Consider the following 21,126-nt stretch of genomic DNA (forward strand, 5'->3'; position numbering starts at 1 on the left):
GCTGCTTAAGCCCATCTTAAAAAAAAAAAACGTTAAAATTAAATGTAATTCTTCCTCCATCATAAAGAATGTAGCAGTAATTCATAAAGATCTTTACACATGAAGAGCATTTATCCTTTGATACGCTGCAAATACTTTTTCGGGCCTGGGCAGGGAATCTGAAGTTTTTGAGGACCGAATGCTTTTTTATTCATGGAAGTTTAGGTCACCCACCTAAAGCACCCAGCCCAGTGCTACGCACATACTGAGCTTCGTGAAGCTGTTCCACGGGGAGCAGGGCGAGAGCTGATGTACACGGAGCCGCTGTATTTCTTACATCTTACTTGGTAATCAAGACTTTGGGTACAACTACCTCTTTATTTGAAAAATATACAAACCAAAAGTTCCCAACTTCTGGTACACATTGAAAATTTTCAACAAAGATCTCTTGATATAAAATATGGTCCAGGTGGCTCAAAACTAATCCTACGATATATTTTTCTAAGGTCGTATTATTTCGGAGCTCTGAAATTTTTTTTGGAGTGGCAAACAATACCACCGAGTTGAACTTCTTTGTTTTGTTAATGTACAAAGAGAGAATTAACGGTCCACTGTTTACTGCTTTTGAACACCGACGACGGCGGTTTCCAGAAGATGCTGTCGTCCTTCGCAGACCAGTGTCTGGTCTGGAGAAGCCCAGCCCGCCGTCCTTTCCATCCACAGAACTCGTCTGTCTTCTCAGAAGTCTTGTCGGATGTTTTCCTTGTTGGCCTCTCCATGCTGCTGCTTCATTTGAAAGACTTCGTTTTCTAACTGCACAATAGTCCTTTCAATCTCGTAATTCTTACTGACCAGGGATACCCAGCTGAAGTAGAAAAACAACAAAGATTACTCACTGTAGAATTTCTCGTTGAACAGTTTCTCAGATGTACAGTTTATTTCAAAAATAAAGGTTTTACTAAGAAAATTCAAAAGAATTCAAGAAATAGGAAAGTGTGAGGGAAGACAGTATTTTTAAAAATGTTTACTAATTTTAAGGAGAGGGGAGGAGAGAGAGGGAGGAAGAAAGAAAAAAAAAGAAACACAAATATGAGACAAACATCAATTGCTTGCCTCCCATATGTACTGCTACCAGGGATTGAACCTGCAACCTAGGTTTCTACCCTGACCAGGAATTGAACCCCCAGCCTTTTGGTGAACGGGACAGTGTTCCAAACAACTGAGCAACACCAGCCACGGCAGGGAAGATAGTATTTAAAATGGATTAACCAAAAAGGCGAGAAAAGAGGGCAGAAGCAATACTTAATAATGGTGGAGAAATTTCTAGAGTTAATCAGAAAAGATTTCGGGCCCTGGCTGGTGTAGCTCAGTGGACTGAGCACAGGCTTGCAAACCAAAGCATCGCTGGTTTGATTCCCAGTCAGGGCACATGCCTGGGTTGCAGGCCATATCCCCAGTATGGGGTATGCTAGAGGCAACCACACATTTATGTTTCACTCCCTCTCTTTCCCCATCTCTCTAAAATAAATAAATAAGATCTTAAAAAAAAAAAGAAAGAAAAGATTTTGGAGATTTAAGGCAACTTCCCCTAGAAAAAAATTAAGTCTCTAAGATGAATAAAAAGAAACATACATGTATGTTTAGAAGATTGTATTTGCTTGGGAAAAACATTTGAAAAGATGCCCAATATACAACACGGGGTAGAGAGTACTAAATCCCCCTTCTGCAAACTGGAAATAGTTCATTTTTTCCCCTTTGTAAACTATGGACTGAAAACAGGGCGCTCTAAGAAGAGAACCAATCAGCAGGATTCAGGTGTGATGCAGGTTTGGTTCTGGCTGCAGCACCTCCCCTGCCCCCCAGGCCGGACGGGAGCCTGGCGGTGGACAGTGGGGGCCAGAGAGCAGCCTTTGTCCGACCACCGTGGTTTCCCATTGAACACTGTTTGAGTCAGATGGCTGACTTTCGATTTTGAATTTGCTACGCAATTTAAAGGATGATGGAATTGCAGATACTCACTTAGACTCCATTTCTCTTAATTTAGATCCGGCTGTGAGCTGCATGTTCTTTCGCTGCCAGTTTAAATCTTGAATATGTTTCCTGTAAAACAAATTATTTATACAACTAACCTACATTTTACACTTTCTGTTAACTATGATCAACTGAAAAAAATCTATGGTCAATATAACACAACATCTTTCATCCCTTGAGAAGAACACATATATGAAACCAGAGACGAATTCCAGAAGTTAATTTTATTATTTTTCAATTAAATTTCATACGACATGCTTGCTGTGAAAAATTGAACACACACACATGCAGGTTGTAACTGAAGGTCCTCTGCCCATGTGCGTCTCCTCCCCAATAATTGCCATCTGGTTTTTGGTGGGTGTCTTTCCAAACTCTCCTACCCGTGTACGTGCACACAGGTAGATTGGTTTGGTTGTTTTTCACAGAAATCAGAATATACATGCTGTTCTGCACGTTTTCCCCTTTCTGGAAGTTCCTTCCAATGCCTGCAGACTTGTAAACTGAAAGTGACCTAGGAGAGGTGCTTTCGGACCTTAGGCCCGTCTCTCCACCACGCGGGTGGGGCGAACCCAAGGGCAGGTGCTGGACACAGCGCAGATCAATAGCTTACTCTCATGTGACTTATCCACTGGTTCCTTTTCCGGCTCACTATTTATTGAGGGCTAACCTAAATTTTATTCTGAAATAAGAGGAAACAAATTACCTTAACTTCTGCAGTTCTTTCTGTGCATGTTCAATCATATGAACTAGATTTCTAGGCAAGAAAAAGAAAAATAAGATTAAGGCACGTTAAAATCGAACAGTACCAACTAAAGGTGAACTATCTAGCTGATACAAGGTCAAATTTTCCTACTTAAAAACAGTTAATACTAGGTCAGCCAAAAAGCCTGTTTAGTTTTTTCCATAAAAGACACATTTTTCGTTTTCACAGTACCTTCACTGATTTGGAAATTTTGAGCATGTCGGCTATCTCCCACCGCTATTGGCTTCTAGTGGGTAGAGTCCCCAGAGGTGCTGCTAAACATCTTCCAATACACAAGACAGCCCCACAGTAAAGAATTATTTGGCCAAAGTGTCAATAGTACCAAGAAACTTTGCAAACCACTTTTGATATGCTCCACCAGTCACAGCACCTTCTCCGTACACTGCACAAATCTTTTTCGTGTTTCAGTTGTATTTTTACATTTCTTGGAATAATAAAGCATAACACACCGAAGATGTTGTGCATTTTCTACCATCTTCAATATTAAAATGGCTGCACAAAAATTCACCAATTTTGCTAAGTTTTTTTTAAAATGCATGTTGATAGGACAGCTGTCACAACACAATCTAACAAAACTGTTTGGAATGAAGTTAAATACAACTAAGCACTATTAGAGCCATTGTACAGAAAACACTAAATGAACTTTTTGGACAACCCAATACTTATTGAGTGCTCATGCCAAACACCATGTTAAGATACCACCTAAAATTAGTTAATTTAATTCTCACAAGAGTTCTTCGAGGCAGGTATGATTATCCCTATTTCATGTGTGAGGAAAATAAGCTTAGAAACATTAAGTAACATTGTACCAAAGCTGAATCCTATTTCAGGTCTTTTGGGCGGTTTACCGATACTCTCATTTTGTGGACTTAAATCACTTCACCCGCCATTACTTTTCATAGACAAGATGGAAACTATCTGATGAGTGTACCCTTTTAAACTCTCCATCACACTTTACCTTGTCATTCTCCCATTAACTGCTAACTACAGAGAGAAGAAAAATGACCATTAACAGGGAGCTTTCTCTCAAAATATTTTTTACAAGTTTATTTTTAGAAAGAAGGGAATGGAGGGAGAAAGAATAAGAGAAACATCAATATGTGAGATCTATCAATTGCATGCCTCTCGCATGCCCCAACTGGGGACCTGGCCTGTAACTCAGGTATATGCCCTGACTGGGGATTGAAATGGCAACCTTTGTGTTCACAGGCTGGTGCTCGGCCCCTCTCCCTCTTAAGAGTACAGGCACCTTCTCAAATACTCTGAATATTTCTATCAAAACCTACCACACTGTGTCACAGGAGTGAGCGGTTCTAGCTCCAGCTATGTCCTAAATAGCTGTGTGTCCTCGGATGACTCACTTGGCATCCCAGTGCCAAGCCGGCTTACTGGTAAAACCAGAGGCTGACCCTGAAGGTTCCCCTTTGGTTGAAAGAACTTTAAAATTTAAAGGTTCTTTCCCCACTTCCCCAACCCTACTTTCCCCATTAAAAAAAAACACACCAAAGCTGTGGGTAGAATGGGTTTTAAAGAAACGGCAAACAGCTTCTTACTCATTATACACTTTCCAGGCATTGCATCCGTGCTGTGACATTAGTTCCAGATTCTCAATCCGAACTGCCTGATGCTCCAACTGGGCCATGGAATTGTTCACACACTCTTGCCACGCGGTGATGTCATTTTTCTGACCTGAAGAAGGGGCTGGAAGTTCATACCTGAAATTGAAGAACAATGTGACTCCATGGTCCCCCAAACCTTTCTCTCTCTTCCCAACAGAATGCCTCAGGGGCCTACGTACACTTTAACAACTAGAGAAGATGCAAGATGAACACCTTACAATAATAAAACACTATTCTAAAAGCAATCAATTTGCAAATAAGATTTAGCAAAGTTATATACAGTCATGAAAACTGTCCACATCAATGTGAATGGATTCACTAAGCTACAATACATTCATATGAAGGGCTGTTATATTAGACATTAAATGGTGTTACTGACAAATACTTAAAACATTAAAATTTTTGTAAAACGGTAAGGGAAAAAGTAGGACACACACAAAACTATGCTATCATTTAAGCACACCTGTGGTCCACCCACCTTCCCACCCACATACCACGCACCCCTCTAGAGAAAACCCTGAACCCCAACCCTCTCTCTCCTCACACTGCCCAGTCCCCCAACACTGACAACGGAGCCAGCAAAGACTCTTCACAAATGTCAGCTCAGTATTCATGAGTTTCTACAAACTAAGTTTTCATTTTCATTTAAGTATTTTCACTAGATACTGTAAAAACTCTAATTATTCTCACAAAAAATCCAGAGATATGCAACTGGAATCAAGAAGTAATAAGCCAGTTTAAAAAAAAAAAGCTTTAAGCCCTGGCTGGTGTGGCTCAGTGGACTGAGTGTGCTGGCCCAGGAACCAAAGGGTCGCTGGTTCGATTTCTGGTCGGGGCACATGTCTGGGTTGCAGGCCAGCTCCCCGGTTGGGGTGTGTGAGAGGCAACCACACACTGATGTTTCTCCTCTCTTTATAAACAAATAAACAAACAAACAAATAAAATAAAAACAGCTTTATACATACCTTATATAATACTCCCAAATCTGACTATAATCTACAGTAAGAAACATTTTACACTGTGAGCCACTATACAAATACACAGCTGAACCAACATTTCACAAAACAATACTTATCTTTACATGCAATGCACTCTGACATTTTCTCTCCTACGTCTCTCCACAAGTGTTTTACTCAATTTACTTCACAACCTGCTGTTTGATGGGTCATCATCACCCGTGCTTTGAAACCTACTGCCCTAAAGGAGCCACTCTCAGGAATCTCTTCAGTGCAAGCGCCAGGACACAGGAGAGCTGAGGAGCCTGGGAAGTTGTTCCACCTTTACCACCCAGGCCAGACAGGAAACGGAGCACAGGGAAAGACGAAGTCTGGTCCTCTGGCTGTACACACTCAAATCCTCCTCCGACCCACACACGTACTGCCCCGGTCCCGCCCTCCAGGCACTCTGTCTGCTGAAGCTGCCGTGTACGTGTGAGGCACGCATCATCAGAAGGCACCAGACTCATTTTAGTAGTGAAGAACCAGACGTCGAATCAGGAATATTCCCCTGGTAAATCTTTTTTATTTTTTTAAATACTTTATTTATTTATTTTTAGAGGGGAAGGAGAGAGGAAGAGAAACATCAATGTATGGCTGCTTCTAGTGCATCCCCTACTGGGAACTGGCCCGCAACCCAGGCATGTGTCCTGACTGGGAGTTGAACCAGCAACCTTTCAGTTTGAAGGACAGAGCTCAATCCAAGGAGCCACACCTGCCAGGGCTCCCTGAGAAATCTTAAACATGAACTCCATTACGATTTACCATTTCCCTGTGGCTGGATTTTAATACATCTGCATTTTATATAATGGTGCAAAGAATATCTCTGAACATTAACACAAGCTTATATGAAACACTACAAAAACCCAAATATATAAAAACAGACAAGGATTTTTCCTTTTCAATATCTGCTTTAGCATGGTTACCGGAGTTTTACTAAAAAAATTAGGACTAAAGTAAACGACGATTAGAGGCCAGCTGAACCCAGAAGTAGGACAGACTTACCGTTTCATACTGAGCAATTCGATTGGTTGTCGGGCAGCCAGTCTTTCAAATTCATTTCTCATTATGTCGGTCTGATGTATAAATTGGAGAAAGAGTTGTTTCCAAAATAATACAGACAAATTAAAATCAACTACCACTGAACAATGAATCTAACCTACTTAAATATCTATACTTTACGTTACCCATTATATCGGATCATTTCCCTTCTCACAAGTCTCTGGGTACGATGTTCTCTAGGATCTGGAGAACACATGCACACACTTCACATACAAAGGGGCCCACAGAGCAAAGGGTTAACCCTAAATAAGTGCTTCTCAGTCCCAGGGGCACAAGAGAATCAGCTGGGAGCTTTGAAAGCAATCCCAATCTCAGCCACACCCCACCTCTTTCCCCCAGTCCCACTTAATTGTTCTGAAGTGGAGACTGGACATGGTTATAATTTTTGTTTTTCACTCACCAGATCCTTTTAAGATAATGCCAGTGTTGAGAACCATGGATCTAAGTATTCAATGGGGGTGGCGAAGAGAGGGCTTGGGCATAAAATAATTTGCTTTAGGGACACGAGCCTAAGCCTATGGTTTCTTTTTTAGTCCTGGTTATTTTCTCACTTTACTTTTTGCAGAGAATGGGGAATGGGCAAAATGAACTGGTTTCTGCTATCTGGTCTAACAATTTTACCGGCTTTAAACACATCGTGGTATAACTCTGTTTCTCTAGGGTCCAATGTTTTGGTCACTATCCTATTGCATTTGTCCTGCACCTTTCCAGCCCTGAATATAAAGAACTGCTTAAGTGAAGTATTCATAGTAGCATCTCAGTTTCCCCATATAAGCTCAGCTTTTATGGAGGCTTCAACTTTCTCAAAAAGTAGACTAAAGAGTAAGCAAAAAGAGCCTTCCAGAAGCCCACATTCCTCATTTAAAAGTTTTGCATTAAGCATTTCTTATTGGAGAAAGCCCTTTTTTGGACTACTGCTGAGTTACACAAAGCTCTAAGAAAATGTAGTTCTCTGGTTTCCTACAGAGAGCCACGGTATTCTAACTACAGGCTTTTGCACAGCGACATATAAGGAGTAAGAACTAACATTAGACAGGAGAGACACTGTGAAAGTGTAGGACAAGCATCTCAAGCTTTTAACACAGGAGCCCTCACCTAACTCACATGGCCAGTAAATGACAGAGCTGGAGTTTTAGCTCAACTCTGTCCAAAGACTGAGCCAGCACTCCCCGGGCTGTTAGGAAAAGAACTCTAGGTGTGTCTGGCACACATTAAGCATTCACTAAATAAAAATGCCTCAGAAGCACTTCAACCGATGCACATCTGGGTGCCTAATGTATACCAGGCACTGCTCTAAGTGATGAAGACACAGTGGGTGAAGGAGACAAAAAAGATCCCTGTCTGTGGGGCACTGTCACTGAAGCTCAGACAGGCAGGCCTTCCTCAACTACCCCAACTAAAGGAGTTCCTAGTCACTGTATCTCATCACTACTTTAATTCTTCATAGAGCTTTATCAACAGTCTAATTTTCTGACTAATTTCTCTGTGGTCACACTCTAGAATGTGACCTCCATGAGTATGGACTTTGTCCTGTGTCCCTCTACCTGTCACAGAAAAGACCTTTATAAATAGTTGTTAAATGAACTGATGAAGAGCAGTTTCAAAGCCAGTCTGTGGATAAGGGCTTGAGCAAATCAGTTAGCCTCTCTGAGCTCCAGTTATCTCATCTAAAAAAATCAGAATATAGTTCACAGTGCTATTTTCAGGACTGAGGAAGTGAGGAGCCCAGTACGCTAAGCTCCTATTACTAAAAAGGAGTAATTAATCGGCATACTAATGATAAAGATAGGAAATGTGTTGTATTTAAGAGAGGTAAGAAAAAAATGGTTCAAGTGTTTGAAAGTTTGTGAATGAACATAATATCTGCAACTTTCAGAAATCAGTCTAATAAGAAAGCATTACTGTATTTAGTTCTTGATGTGGTAGTACCTATATTTGGGTAATAATATTTTTTTAAGAGCATGGAAAAATAGCACATCATAGGAACATTTCTCTCCTGCTTAAAACTTGGCCAATATTTTCTTATGTTACTTCAATGTAAATACTGAGTTTTAATAACAGAATTCTTTCATAAATAAATGGTTACCTGTAATGGGGGCGGGGGTGGGGGGTGGGAAACTCCAACCATGTATATATCAAAATGCTTAAGAGAATCCATTAACTTCAAACTACGTTACATTTATTTTAGCTGAGTAGATCCTAAGTATTACCTTGGGTACACTTCTAAGCTTTATAAACATGTAAATAGTGTATTACGGAGATAGGGTTGGTCCCTCCCTTCCGTCATTCACATTCTGTAAACATCTGGTCTTTATGCAAAGGCCGCCCTCCAGTGGTTCTCAGGAATTTAGGAAATTAAGCTCAAACACACTTTAAACACATTAGATCACCTGTTTCAGAGTGGACCTCAGACCTCACTCAGAGAAGCCCACCGAGAATTTACGCAAGGAACCTATCTCAGAAAAACATACACACTCATTTTTGCACTGTTAGGTAATTCGATTCGCGGAGCCTCAGAAAGCCCTTCTGTGGGTCTCAGAGTAAGAACCCCAGAGAAGTTTACCTCTCTAGCTGTTTTTCTTTTTTTATTGTTCAAGTACACTTTCTAGCTGTTCTCAATGGACTGACAGTATCTATGCAAACTAAGCAAGTCACTTCAACGCGGGGAAAGCTCTCAATCCAAAATAAAGGCTCGCAGGAATCCTGGCCCACACCCTGGGCTCAGGCCATGACACTTACTTCAAAAGCAGAATAGTCGGGCGCTGTCAGGTAGCTCAGGTAGTTCTTCGTAGGTCGGTATCTGCGAGTTTCCTCCTCCACCAGCGCCGCAGCCTAAGAACGAGAACAAGGGCCAGTGTTGGGGCAGCGATTGTAAAGGGCTTCTTCCACCCCGAGGGCCGGGGAACGCCGCGTCCCCGACGTAGACGCCCCAAACTCACCGCTTCCCGCACACCGGGCGCTTCATAACCTTGGTCAAAATACGGCAGTGCATCCACCACTACCTCGCCTGCCACCAGCCCAGTGCCCGCCATGCTGACGTTCGCCGGAGTTTTCCAAGTCTGCGAAGGCTCAGGCCCGTTTCACGACGCCTGCGCCCGCCGCGGAGGATTTACGGCGCGTGCGTAGCGTCTTTGACGCATGCTCAGTTGTTCATTCTGGAGGCCCGCCCTCCCGACTGCCGGAAAGCGCCGGGCCCTTTTGTGTTGGGCGGATGTGACTTCACGTCTCGGTGTCGCAATTAGTGGAACGCCTTAACCTCCGGTCCCCGCCCCTGCTCTGCACTACTTTTTGCTTCCGAAGGGTGGTAGTTTGTGCACGGATGGGACTTTGGGTTTCCTCCAGAGCGCTGGAAGCTGGGACGGAATCCTGTACAACTTTTGGAGGGCATTTGGCGGACAGAGAGAAACGGGTTTCCCACCTCAGTGTACTCTTCTAACTTTCCACCGTCTCGGCTTCCATTTCTCTCCCCTGGCGTGTTCGACCCACACTGTTGTTGGCACCCTGACACTCTGCGTTGGATAATAGTTTTTCCCCAGATTCTGGAAGTGGCCGTGGGTCTCCAGCTGAAATTCAGAAGCTTTATTGGCTGCCGAACAAAGGGAACCTACTGTACACCAGGGCGATATTGATAAACTGCTCCCTAACCCCCGCTTTCAAAAATCCTGTCACTTTGCCTTTAGGGCATTTATAAAAATCCATTTTGTTAGGACACCTGGTAATAGAATGTACTCTGCTCAGTGTGCCCCCTAAACTCTGGCTTTGTCTGCCAAGAGCCTGGAAATGTTGGCCACAGTTATTAACCCTGGTTAGCCTAGGATCGATTTGAATTATCTTTAAAAAGTTTTTAGCCCTGGCTGGTGTAGGTCAGTGGACTGAGCACAGGCCCCTGAACCAAAGCGTTGCTGGTTTGATTCCCAGTCAGGGCACATACCTGGGTTGCAGGCCAGGTCCCCAGTAGGGGACACATGAGAGGCAACCACACATTGATGTTTCTCTCCCACGCTTTCTCCTTTCCCCTCTCTCTAAAAATAATTAATTAAAAAAATAAATTTTAAAAGACTTTATTCTTGTACTATTACTTATTATTGTATTTTGTATACAAAACAACTGTGAACTTACTTTTGCCCCATATAGATTTTTAAAAAGATTTTATTTATCTTTAGAGGGGAAGGGAAGGAGAGAGGGAGAGAAATAACAATGTATGGTTGCCTCTTGTGCTTCCCCTGCTGGGAACTGGCCTGCAATAGAACCACGATTTTTCAGTTTGGAGGCCCCGGGTGATTGAACACGGGATTGACCTACACCACTACATCACTGAGCTACACCAGTCAGGGCTTTTTTTTTTTTTAACTTTCTGAGAGGGGAAAAGAGGGTAGCTAGCTTTTAGTTATTTTATTGGTTTTATTGGGGTGACATTGATTAATAGAATTATGTAGGTTTCAATTGTAGATTTCTATGTTATGATTTCTATTTATATGGTCCCTGTATTGTGTTATGTGCCCACCACCCAAAGTCAAATCATCTCCACCGTGTATTTGCCTCCCTTTATAACTCCCCAACCCCTTTCCCCGCTGGTAATCACCATACTGTTGTCCCTGAGTTTCAGTTTTATATCCCACGTATGAGTGAAGTGATATGGTTCTTAGCTTTTCCTGACTGACCTATTTCACTTACCATAATATTTTTAAGGTCCATCCATGGTGTCACAATGACAGTATTTCAGTTTTTTTATGGCCCAGTAGCATCCCTTAGAATATACATACTACATCTCCTTTATCCAGTCCTCTGTCAAAAGACACTGTGGTAGTTTCCACGTCTTGGCCACTGTGAATAGTGCTGCAATGAATCCACGGGTACATTTATCTTTGCAAACAAAGGTTTTCAAGTTTCTCAGGTGGATAACCCAGAAGAGAGATTGCTGGGTCATGTGGTAACTCTATTCTTAATTGTCTGAGGAACCGACAGACTGTTTTCAATAGCGGTTGTACCGGTCTACATTCCCACCAGCCCTGAATGAGAGTTTCTTTATCTCCACAACCTCTCCAACACTTGTTATTACTTGTCTTGTTGATAACAGCCATTCTAACAGGTGGGAGGAGGTATCTCATTGCAGTTTTGATTTGCATTTCCCTAATAGCGAGTGAACTGAGCGTCTTTTCATATATCTGTTGGCCATTTGTATGTCTTCTTGGGAGAAGTGTCTGTTCAGGTCCTCTACCCATTTTTAAATCGGATTGTTTGTTTGCTAGGTGTTGGGTTGTATGAGCTGTTTATGTATTTTGAATATTAAGCCCTTGTTGGAGCTGTTGCTTGTAAATATCATCTCCCATTCAGTTGGTAGCCTTTTGTTTTGTTGGTCTTTTGCTGTGTAGAAGCTTTTTAGTTTGATAGTGTCCCAATATTTATTTTTGCCTTTACTTCTCTTGCCTTTGGGGTCAAATTCATAAAGTCTTCTCTAAGACTAAGGTCCATGAGCTCAGTACCTATTTTTTTCTATGTAATTTATTGTTTAAGATCTTATATTTAGGTCTTTGATCCCTTTGAATTAATTTTTATATATGGGGAAAACTAGTCTGGTTTCATTTTTTGCATGTGGCTTTCCAGTTTTCCCATCACTATTTATTGAAGAGGCTGCCTTTTCTCTATTGTGTGTTTCTGGCTTGTTAAAAAGTATTTGGCCATATACATGTGGTTTACTTCTGGGCTCTCAATTGTTTCATTGGTTTGTGTGGTTTTCTGCCAATACCATGCTGTCTTGAGTATTGTAGCTCTGTAGTATAATTTGAAGTCAGGTAGTGTGATACCTCTGGCTTCCTTCTTTTTTCTCAGGATTATTTTGGCTATTCAGGGTCTTTTGTTGTTCTATAAAACTTAGATGATATTTTATTTCTTTAAAAATGAAATTGGGATTTTAAGGGGGATTCCATTAAGTCTGTACATTGCTTTAGGTAGTATGGCCATTTTAACTCTGCTACTTCTTTCAGTCCATGAACATGGTAGATCTTCCCATTTCATTGTGTCTTTTTCAATCTGGTTTAATAATGCAGTCATTCCTAGACATTTTATTTTTTGGTTGCAATTGCAAAAGGAATTGTTTTATTTTCATTTCTTTTCCTGAAATTTTATTGTTACTATACAGGAATGCACTGTTTTTTTGTATCCTGCAACTTTACTGTATTTGTTTATTGTTTCTAATAGTTTTTTTTGGTGGTGTCTTTAGGGCTTTCTATATATAGAATCATGTCACCTGCAAAAAGTGACATCAGGTTGCCTTTTAACCTACTAGATAAATGTGCTAGCTATAGATTTAAGTGAAGTAAAATATCTTTTTTTAAAAAAGATTTATTTATTTTTAGACAGAGGAGAAGGGAAGGAGAGAGTGAGAGAAACATCAGTGTGTGGTTGCCTCTCATGTGCCCCCTACTGGGGACCTGGCCCACAACCCAGGCATGTGCCCTGACTGGGAATAGAACCAGCAACCCTTTGGTTTGCAGGTCGTGCTCAATCCACTGAGCTACACCAGCCAGGGCTAAAATATCTTTCTATCATAAGCAATTTTATTTAAAATTCTCCAAGAGACCCATGGAATTTTTGTATTTATTCATTGGAAGAACTGTAAACAACATTTTGTACAAATCTTAAGTAATTCTTTTACAAACATGTCCATAATTCATAAAACTTTATAAAACAAAATAAAACAGGCCTAGGAAAAGGAAGCAGCTTCAGATCCCAGGGATAAAATACCACCCCCATCCCTGAAGAAAAAGTCTCCTCAAGAGGGATGGCCAGGGTCCACCACAGTAATACCTCCTACCCCTGTTTTATAAACACTCGATTCCCTGTCACTAATTTTTCCCTCGGGTTGCAGTGTTGGAAGAGACCAAACTGGGAGATACCTGGTAAAGGCCCCATTGGGGTGAGCTGCTCAATTAACATTTGAAAAAAGACACAGGCTCAGTTCTATATTCTGGACCCACATCTACAGGCATTATAGAGCACCGCTGTTAAGTGGTGTCGGCTTCACATCCATCCCCGCACCCTGAACGGATGTAGTGGCAATACTGTACAAGTCGATAAATGCATCCTCCTATAAACTGTGAGGCTGAGTTTGAATAAATATTTTAATGCCAGTTAGAACCATCAGCAGGAGTTGAAGAAAACTGACATTTGCTATAACATCAAAGAAAACCACACCATCAATGACAGCTTCCTCTTTCCAGTCACTCCTGCTACTTCAGACGTTAAAGGCTGGGGTGGTTATGTGGTGGTGTCCCAGGAAATGTTCATATTCTGACTCCAATTTAACTAGAGCAAAAAGTCAAACAATGTTAGGGGAACTGAAAAAGAGTCTCATCTAGACACAGACCGTGTGAAGTCCCATCTCCTCCGAGCTGAGCAGGCTCTGCCACACTTCAGCTTAAAAGAAATCTCGTTCAATAGCTGCATCCCACAGAGCTCAGAGTTGCCTCTGCAGGACTAACCAACTTTCCCTGTGCTCCCAGACCGAGAGTCCGGGCTCTGCTGTATGACTTTGGACAAGTTATATAACTGCTTTGGATTCCAGTTTCTCCATTAGTCAATGGAGATGCAGATATCTCAGACAGCTGATGTAAAGACTGAACAGGATGACATGCATGCATGTCCCACGGTGCACGGCACGTGGTAGACACTAGAAAATAAAATAAAAGGTAGTTTTCATGCTCCTGAAAGGACATTTCCTATTAGCTATACTTCCAAAAAGTTTAAGTTGACACTTGAGTGACAAGCCACTCAAGCGCCACCCAATGTGGGAGAGGAGCTGGGAGATGTCTACTTTTGTAAGAAGCTCATTAACAGCATTGATGCATAGGGCTTCCCCTAGACAGAACATAAGACAAAAAAAGGAGAGTCTGAGAGGATAAGTAAGGTTCCTTAGCTCAGCTCAAACAGCCCACAGGTTTAAAGCTGCCGTGGTATTTCAGAGATGAGGATTCTGTGCGCAGGGCCAGTGTCCGCTGCCTCTGTCGTGCTGCCCCAGCACCTTAGACTCTGCATTTCTCGCACTCTGCTCCTCTTTGAGCTGTTTTTTAAAAAGGCAACACCAAGTCTTTCCCTTCTGAAAGACGAGTGCCTTCATAGCCTAACCACAGAACATAAAGAATAAGCCCAGGAATCAAATAAGGCCACTTAAGAAAAAACTGGACGCAGAGTAAAGAGAGCCTTGGTCCCCGGTGACTCGCCGCAGTTCCCCGGTGGTGACCAGAGCAGCAACAGGAGAGTCCCCCTCCAGGAATCTGGCCCACTCTGTGACCTCTGCAACTCTCAAGGATCTTGCTGAAAACTTCAGGGCATCCTGACCCTTGCAAAAATATTTTCTTTGGCACTTTCTGTCTATTTAGGATGAGATAGTCAATTGAAGATTTCATTTCTTCTGCAGAAATTTCATTTTATTTCCTAAAGAAAGAAAAAAGGTAAGTGAACTCTCATTAGTTCATTTTCTTTTTTTTATTATTTTTATTTATTTATCTTTAGAGGGGAAGGGAAGGAGAGAGGGAGAGAAATATCAATGTATGGTTGCCTCTCATGCGTCCACTGCTGGGAACTGGGAACCGGGAACTGCCTGCAACCCGGCATGTGCCCTGACTGGGAATCGAACCGCAATCGTGTGGTTCACAGGCCCGTGCTCAATCCACTGAGCTACACCAGCCAGGGCTAGTTCATTTTTCTTTATTGTACATGATTTAAGGCAAGGGATTAATGATCTAGTTATTCGGAAGAGCCCAGGAGTAAACTGGTACATCAAGCTGTCAATTGGTGTGTCTGACTGCCTCTGCCCTCCGCCCTGCCACCCCCAAGTGTCTAATTGCAGAGGAGAGCTCAGACACCATCTAACCCAGTGGTTTTCAGCCTTGTGTGTAGGTTGCAATCACCTGGACCACCCCCCAGAGATTATAATTCCGCAGTCCGAGCAGAGACCCACCGATCGAATGAAACCCCCTGGTATGAGATGCAATAACGGCCCAAGGCATAATTCGCCCATGGTCTCTCAGCCAGTTCAGGACAGGGCCTATTCTTAATTAGAGGCATATATTACAAACACCAGTGTAAATGCCATGGAATATAGGTGCTTCATTGTTTTGGGCTACCACACCACTGTTACCCTGTACTGAATAACTAAAAGTGAACAATAACGGAACAGTAACAATAAACCAGCATGTTTCTTTATGAAGTGTAAAATTAGACTCCTGCAGGAAGTCCTCTTTTGTCTCAGATGCCCTCTAAGCCATGGACGGACTTCGGGGTCAGGGGGTCCACGAACATGCTAACATTATATGCAAAATTTGTTTGTATGCTCTAAGTATATTTTTCTGGGAAAAAGGTCCACAGTTTTTATAAGATTCCCCCAGGAATGTGACCTAGAAAAGATGAATAATCATGATACGCAAATGCTTATATCATAAGGAAGCTTCCAGTGAGGAAAACAGTCCCAGGGACACCTCTGATGGAGAATCTCAACCTCCGAGAAAGAGACTTCTTTTTCTCCAAAATACTTAGGAATTAGAGGTCATGGTTTCTGGTCAGCCTAGTTGGGGTCACATTGATCTGATTATAAAGCTTTTGCGATGGGGCAGGTTTACTGCAAAAGCTTTTCTCAGCCACTTTTTTCTAACAGGAAAATACAGCGACTTACCGAGACTCCGCAAAATTCTGTTCACCCCACTGGGCTCAGACTCAGGAATTGTTTCCAAATACTGGAGAGCCCGGACCTCAAACAAACCTGTGAGGAAAACTCATGTTGGTGAAGTTGTCCAATGCTCAAGACTGAAAATCAATTAAATAAAACTTGTGCTCACTACTATGTACCTCTATAGTTTAAAAAAATTACAAAAAATATTTGCCATGATAACTCAGATTTTGAGCCCTGGTACCTTTATGCTCTTTTTTTGTTTGTACTATTTCCCAACTTTCCAAGTGCTCACTAAGTATAAAGGGGGGGCTTTGAGAGGAAACCGACCTTTCACCCCACTTTTCCGAAGCTCTCGGTCCTGGATGAATCCTGCAAACATCTGAGTTTCCATGAAGAGATCCAGGAAGTGGCGAACGCTTCGGGAGGTGTGGGACTTACGGAATGGTTCCCTCAGGAATACACGCTCCCCACGCTCAGTGACAGTCATGTTCAGAGAATAATGTCCCACCAGCTCCACGAAAAACCTGACAAATGCTTCGGACACCAGAGAGTTGAGTGTCACATCTGCTGCAAAACGAAGGAGAAGAAACAGTCCTCTAAGTTTTCTGTTTATGGGAACACCGGCTCTAGTGATGGAAGTGGTGCCTCGGAAATCACAGATTAAAGGAAGGAGAATAAACAGGAACGCTCGCCCTCAGCTTTCTTGCACTCTCTGTGACCTGCAAAAAGCAAACGGCTGACACTCTGACCTTCGATTTCTTTCCACACAACCACTCCTATTACATTTTTGATATGCAAAGCCTGGCTTGCATATCTGTGATATCACGGACACTGCTCTAAGGGCACCAGTGAGAACCAAAGTTCTCATCTGCTTTTCTATTTTTATGCTCCTTCAAACTCTACGCTGCATTTGTGCTAACCTCCTCGGTCCTCTGGTCTCCCACAACTCCATGCTCTCCGATCTCCTGACTCCTCTCCTGCCTTTAGGGCCACTTTCCTCTGGCTTCTTCTTCCTCTTCCTGAGCACGATGCTCAGGTCACTGCTCAGCATTCCTCTCCTTAAGCAGCTAATTAACAGAGAGCTAGAACTGGTCTCTACGTCCGTAATTTCAAACCTTAGATGTCTAGCCCTGGTATTTCACTGAAATTCACCTCCTATGGTTTCAGACTACCTATGGATGACCATCATTTTTGGTCAATTAGCACTTGACCAAAGTGCACTTCAATTCCATTTGCCAAAAATTCACCAACCATATAAGGTCCTTTTGGGAAACTGGCAGAATATGAATCAAATAAATAAACAAGGTTCCAAAGCATATTCATTCTATTCCTCCACCAAATCAGTTTCTCAACTTTCTCATTTCATATTGCACCATGATGATTCTATAATAAATAATAATTTATTGAGTGCTTAAGACATGGCGGCCAGTGTATTATACTTTTATAAGCGTAATAATCCAGTGAGGTAGGTACTATTATTTCCCTTTTACAGATGAGGAAACTGAGGCTCAAAGCACTTTCTGGAGTCATCTCATTCGAGGACAGTGGAGAAGCTGCTGACCCCCAGGTCAGGGGATCCTAAACCAGAACACTATACTACAATATGCTGCTTCCAGGTTCCAGGCTCAAGCCTCGGGCTCGACCTAGATTCTTCCTTTTTCTTCCATATCCAAATAGTATTTTCTTCCCCTTCACAATGCCTCTTGCTCTTTCCCGGGGGCTCCCCCCTGAGCTAGGAAACCAAAACCGAGGTTTAGCCAGTCTACTGTGAAGGAGCCCTGTAAAGGTGGGCAAGGCACTGCGCCTCTCCCGGCTGCTCTTTCTGCGTCTGCACAACAAGGTGGCTGAGCACGTGATTTTGAAGGTCTCTTCCAGCACTGCATTCTGATGGATCTTAACTAGATTTTTATCCTTTGCTCACCAGACTTCTCTTTCCCGTGCAGCTGAGAGTCCATGGTCCGTTACTTTTGCTTTCATAATCACTTTTGCCCCACTTTCCCATCCCCTCCAGTTACTGTCCCACTTTTCTACTTTGCAGCAAAATTTCTTGGAAGAGTTGTTTATACCTGCTGTACCCACTTTCTTATGTCCAATTCTGTTTTTTTAACCATGTTTTTCTATAACTTGTCAGCCATTCTTTGTTTCTGTTTTAATGCATACATTTTCTATATTTTATGTATTCTTTTACATGCATGAGGAAACTGACCTTTAATAAGACCAGTGGTGAGGGGAACAGGACAAAGCTTAAAACATCGCCTCATCTCCGAAGCTCCAGTGTGACAGCATCGCAAGGGTGTTCTTCCCTTACTCTCCAATAGAGGGCGCCGATTGATCGAAGTTTTGTGCTTATCATTTCCCTGCTTTACATTAGCTTCACCACATGCATATGCAACCCCCAAAACACACTGTTTTGTGTGTTTTGAACCATAACATAAAACATTACATTCTTCTGCAGCTTACCGTTTTAGTCAATAGGTGTTTTTGAGGTTCTTTTTGAGCGTCACACTCTCAATGGACAGTTAGGCTGTTTCTAGTTTTTGCTATCACATACGGCAGCACTATGAAAATTACTGCACTTGTTTCCTAGCTACCACGTGCAAAAGTTTCTCTAGGATGTCAAAAACCAAATTGGTGGGTTGTAAGATATGTACATACACCTTTAACTTTTCAAGATGATACCAGGTTGTTTTTCCACAGTGGCTGAGCGAGTTCATACGTCCTCACCGACACTTGATACTGTCCGCTGTTCTAATTTTTGCCAGTGCAGTCGGTATAAAACATAGCTCCCTGTGCCTTTCGTCTCCAGTTCCCTGACTGTGATGAGCTGGATATCTCTCTCCTTACAATTATTGGCCTTTCATGTTTCCTCTTCTATTCCTTTGTTAGTTATACTTGTTGAAAATGTCTTCGCCTACTTTGTAGCTTTTTTTTTAAATTACTTTTCCATGGTGTTCCTCGATGAACAGAAATTTTAAAAATTTGACAGACATATTAACCAATCTTTTCCTTTATAGTTTGTGCTCTTTGTGCCACATTTCAGAAATTATCGTCCCCAAACATAAACTACTTTCTTCTATTCTTCCCGAAACATTTTTGGTTTTACTCTTAACATTTAAGTCTTTAATTATTAAAATTAATTTTGTGTATAATGTGAGACCCAGGTCCATATGCATTTCTCTTTGCACAGAGGACCAAGCGCCCCAGTGTTATGAGTGGTTAGACCTTCTGTCACCGGGAGGCGACACCGGAGCGGACACAAATCAGGCCTCCCTGCGCGAGTGCCCTCCCTGCTTTCCCATTGCTCGGTGTTTATTCTGCACCAAAACCAAACGATCTAATTGCTCCTTTCTGATTAATCTTGATGTTTTATTGGGCAAGCCATTCAGTCTTGTTCTTTTTCAGAAGTGTCTTAGCTACTCTTGGCCCTTTGGACTTCTATTAAAACTTTACAAAAAGCTGAATGTCAGTCTTCTCTCTTGAACTTTCCCCAATCCTGCTTTCATCTCATCATTTAGCCGAATCTGCTGTTACCAAGTTCTCCTTCCCACCGGCCAAGAAGCCCCTCAGTTCTCAGCCTTCATCTTACTTGACCTCTTCACAGCACCAGACGCAACTGCTTGCTCCTTCCTTCACGAAACACTTTCTTCACTCAGCTTCTACAATATCCTCCTCCTGGGGTTTTTTGCACATCTGTCCTTGCTGCCCCTTTGAATGGAGATTCCTCTACTGACGGATATCCACTTTGCCTCCATATCTTGCCTATTACTAGTAATGCTGCAGTGAACACAGGGGTACATATACCTTTTTGAAGTAGTGTTTTTGTTTTCTTTGGATAAAAACCCAGAAGGGGAATTGCTGGGTCATATGGCAGCTCCACTTTTAATTATCGGAGGGACCTCCGTACTGTTTTTCCTAGCGGCTGCACTAATCACAGTCCCACAGGACAGGCAGGTCGGGAAAGGCCTCACTGAGACAGTGACACTTGAGCGTGGAAGAGCAGGAGCCGTGTGGCCCTCTGGGGGACAGCAGTCCACAAATGGGGCTGAGCAAGTGCAAAACTCCCGAAATAGAAGGGGACCTGGCACAGCGGAGGGTCAGTCAGCAGGGCAGCTAGTGATCAGCTTTTCGAGGTGCAGGCTCGATCTCACACCCCTTCTGTGTGTCCTTCAGCGGGGTCCTGGGCATCAGCGCCTCATCCGCAAGTCCTCAATCACCTGTCACGTACCTTGTGACAGACTCTGCTCCTGAGCCAAAATTTCATTTCGTTCTTCCAAAATCTGTGTTAAGGCAGCTTGGAGTTTAGGTGGCAGAATTTCATCCTCGTCAGATACCTTAAGAGAAGAAATTGACATTTTTCATAAGCTTTGAGAGAGAATGCCTCAAACATGCACTAGTTAGGCCCCCAAATCCCACCAGTGACTTTGGCTGAAGACTCAGTCTGAAGCTTCCTTTTCTACATTGGGCAGAACCCATGAGGCTTACAGCGTGTACACCTTAACTATATTAAATAAATAATACACTCGTAAAACTTCCTGGAACTTTCTACCAAGTACCTCTCATCTAGGAGTCTCATTCTATGTTGCAAAGATCATCCCCAAATGGTGTTTCGAATGGGATGTGCTGAGTGATTTTGAGAAACGACCAAGTCCTGGGAAACGTCCTTTCGGGCCTGCACGCAGCTCACACACAGCTGCACACGGAAGGCCGCCCTGAGGAGGCCTCACGGATGGTCCCTCCCACTTTCACACGCAGAAGAAATGACCACTTCTTTATGGCCCCTACAGCAGTCCACCTCGCACAAGTTTCTATTGTGCCATTTCTAATATCTCCTGTGTATATCCGTACCCCCTCCCCACCACTGGAATATAAGGCCTAAGGGCTCACACTGTGTCTCAATCATATTTAGGTTCAGAATATCTGGAAATAGTCAGCTTTCAGTGCTTGTTCAACTGAATTAAAGTAGAGGCTGATACGCCAACCCCTCTGGACTTGAAGGGAGGGGAGGGTTGC

General features: G+C 42.6%; 2 protein-coding genes across 3 annotated transcripts in view; both read right to left on the reverse strand.

Annotated features, from left to right (window-relative positions):
- Positions 1-337: 337 nt before the first annotated feature.
- BCAS2 (BCAS2 pre-mRNA processing factor) lies at positions 338-9,593 on the reverse strand. The gene is made up of 7 exons (XM_037038860.1): positions 9,389-9,593; positions 9,189-9,281; positions 6,393-6,463; positions 4,327-4,488; positions 2,714-2,764; positions 1,999-2,079; positions 338-844 (listed from the first exon to the last, which is right to left on the reverse strand). Exons 1-7 carry the CDS (start codon positions 9,479-9,481, stop codon positions 718-720), a joined length of 678 nt encoding a protein of 225 aa, XP_036894755.1. The 5' UTR covers positions 9,482-9,593; the 3' UTR covers positions 338-717.
- A 3,439-nt stretch (positions 9,594-13,032) lies between these two features.
- DENND2C (DENN domain containing 2C) overlaps positions 13,033-21,126 on the reverse strand; it is a 42,220-nt gene continuing 34,126 nt past the window's right edge. The window contains exons 15-18 of one of the 2 annotated variants that reach the window (XM_037038852.1): positions 20,342-20,447; positions 16,444-16,680; positions 16,120-16,206; positions 13,033-14,882 (exon numbers count right to left, since the gene is read on the reverse strand). In XM_037038852.1, coding sequence (XP_036894747.1) covers positions 14,851-14,882; positions 16,120-16,206; positions 16,444-16,680; positions 20,342-20,447 — 462 coding nt within the window. In that variant the 3' untranslated portion in view covers positions 13,033-14,850. Of the gene's footprint in view, positions 14,883-16,119; positions 16,207-16,443; positions 16,684-20,341; positions 20,448-21,126 lie in introns of both variants that reach the window. The other variant, XM_037038851.1, reaches the window with a different exon arrangement.

Source organism: Sturnira hondurensis, unplaced genomic scaffold (assembly GCF_014824575.4).
Source record: "Sturnira hondurensis isolate 20B ecotype Veracruz unplaced genomic scaffold, ASM1482457v3 Scaffold0024822, whole genome shotgun sequence".
Lineage (NCBI taxonomy): Eukaryota > Metazoa > Chordata > Mammalia > Chiroptera > Phyllostomidae > Sturnira > Sturnira hondurensis.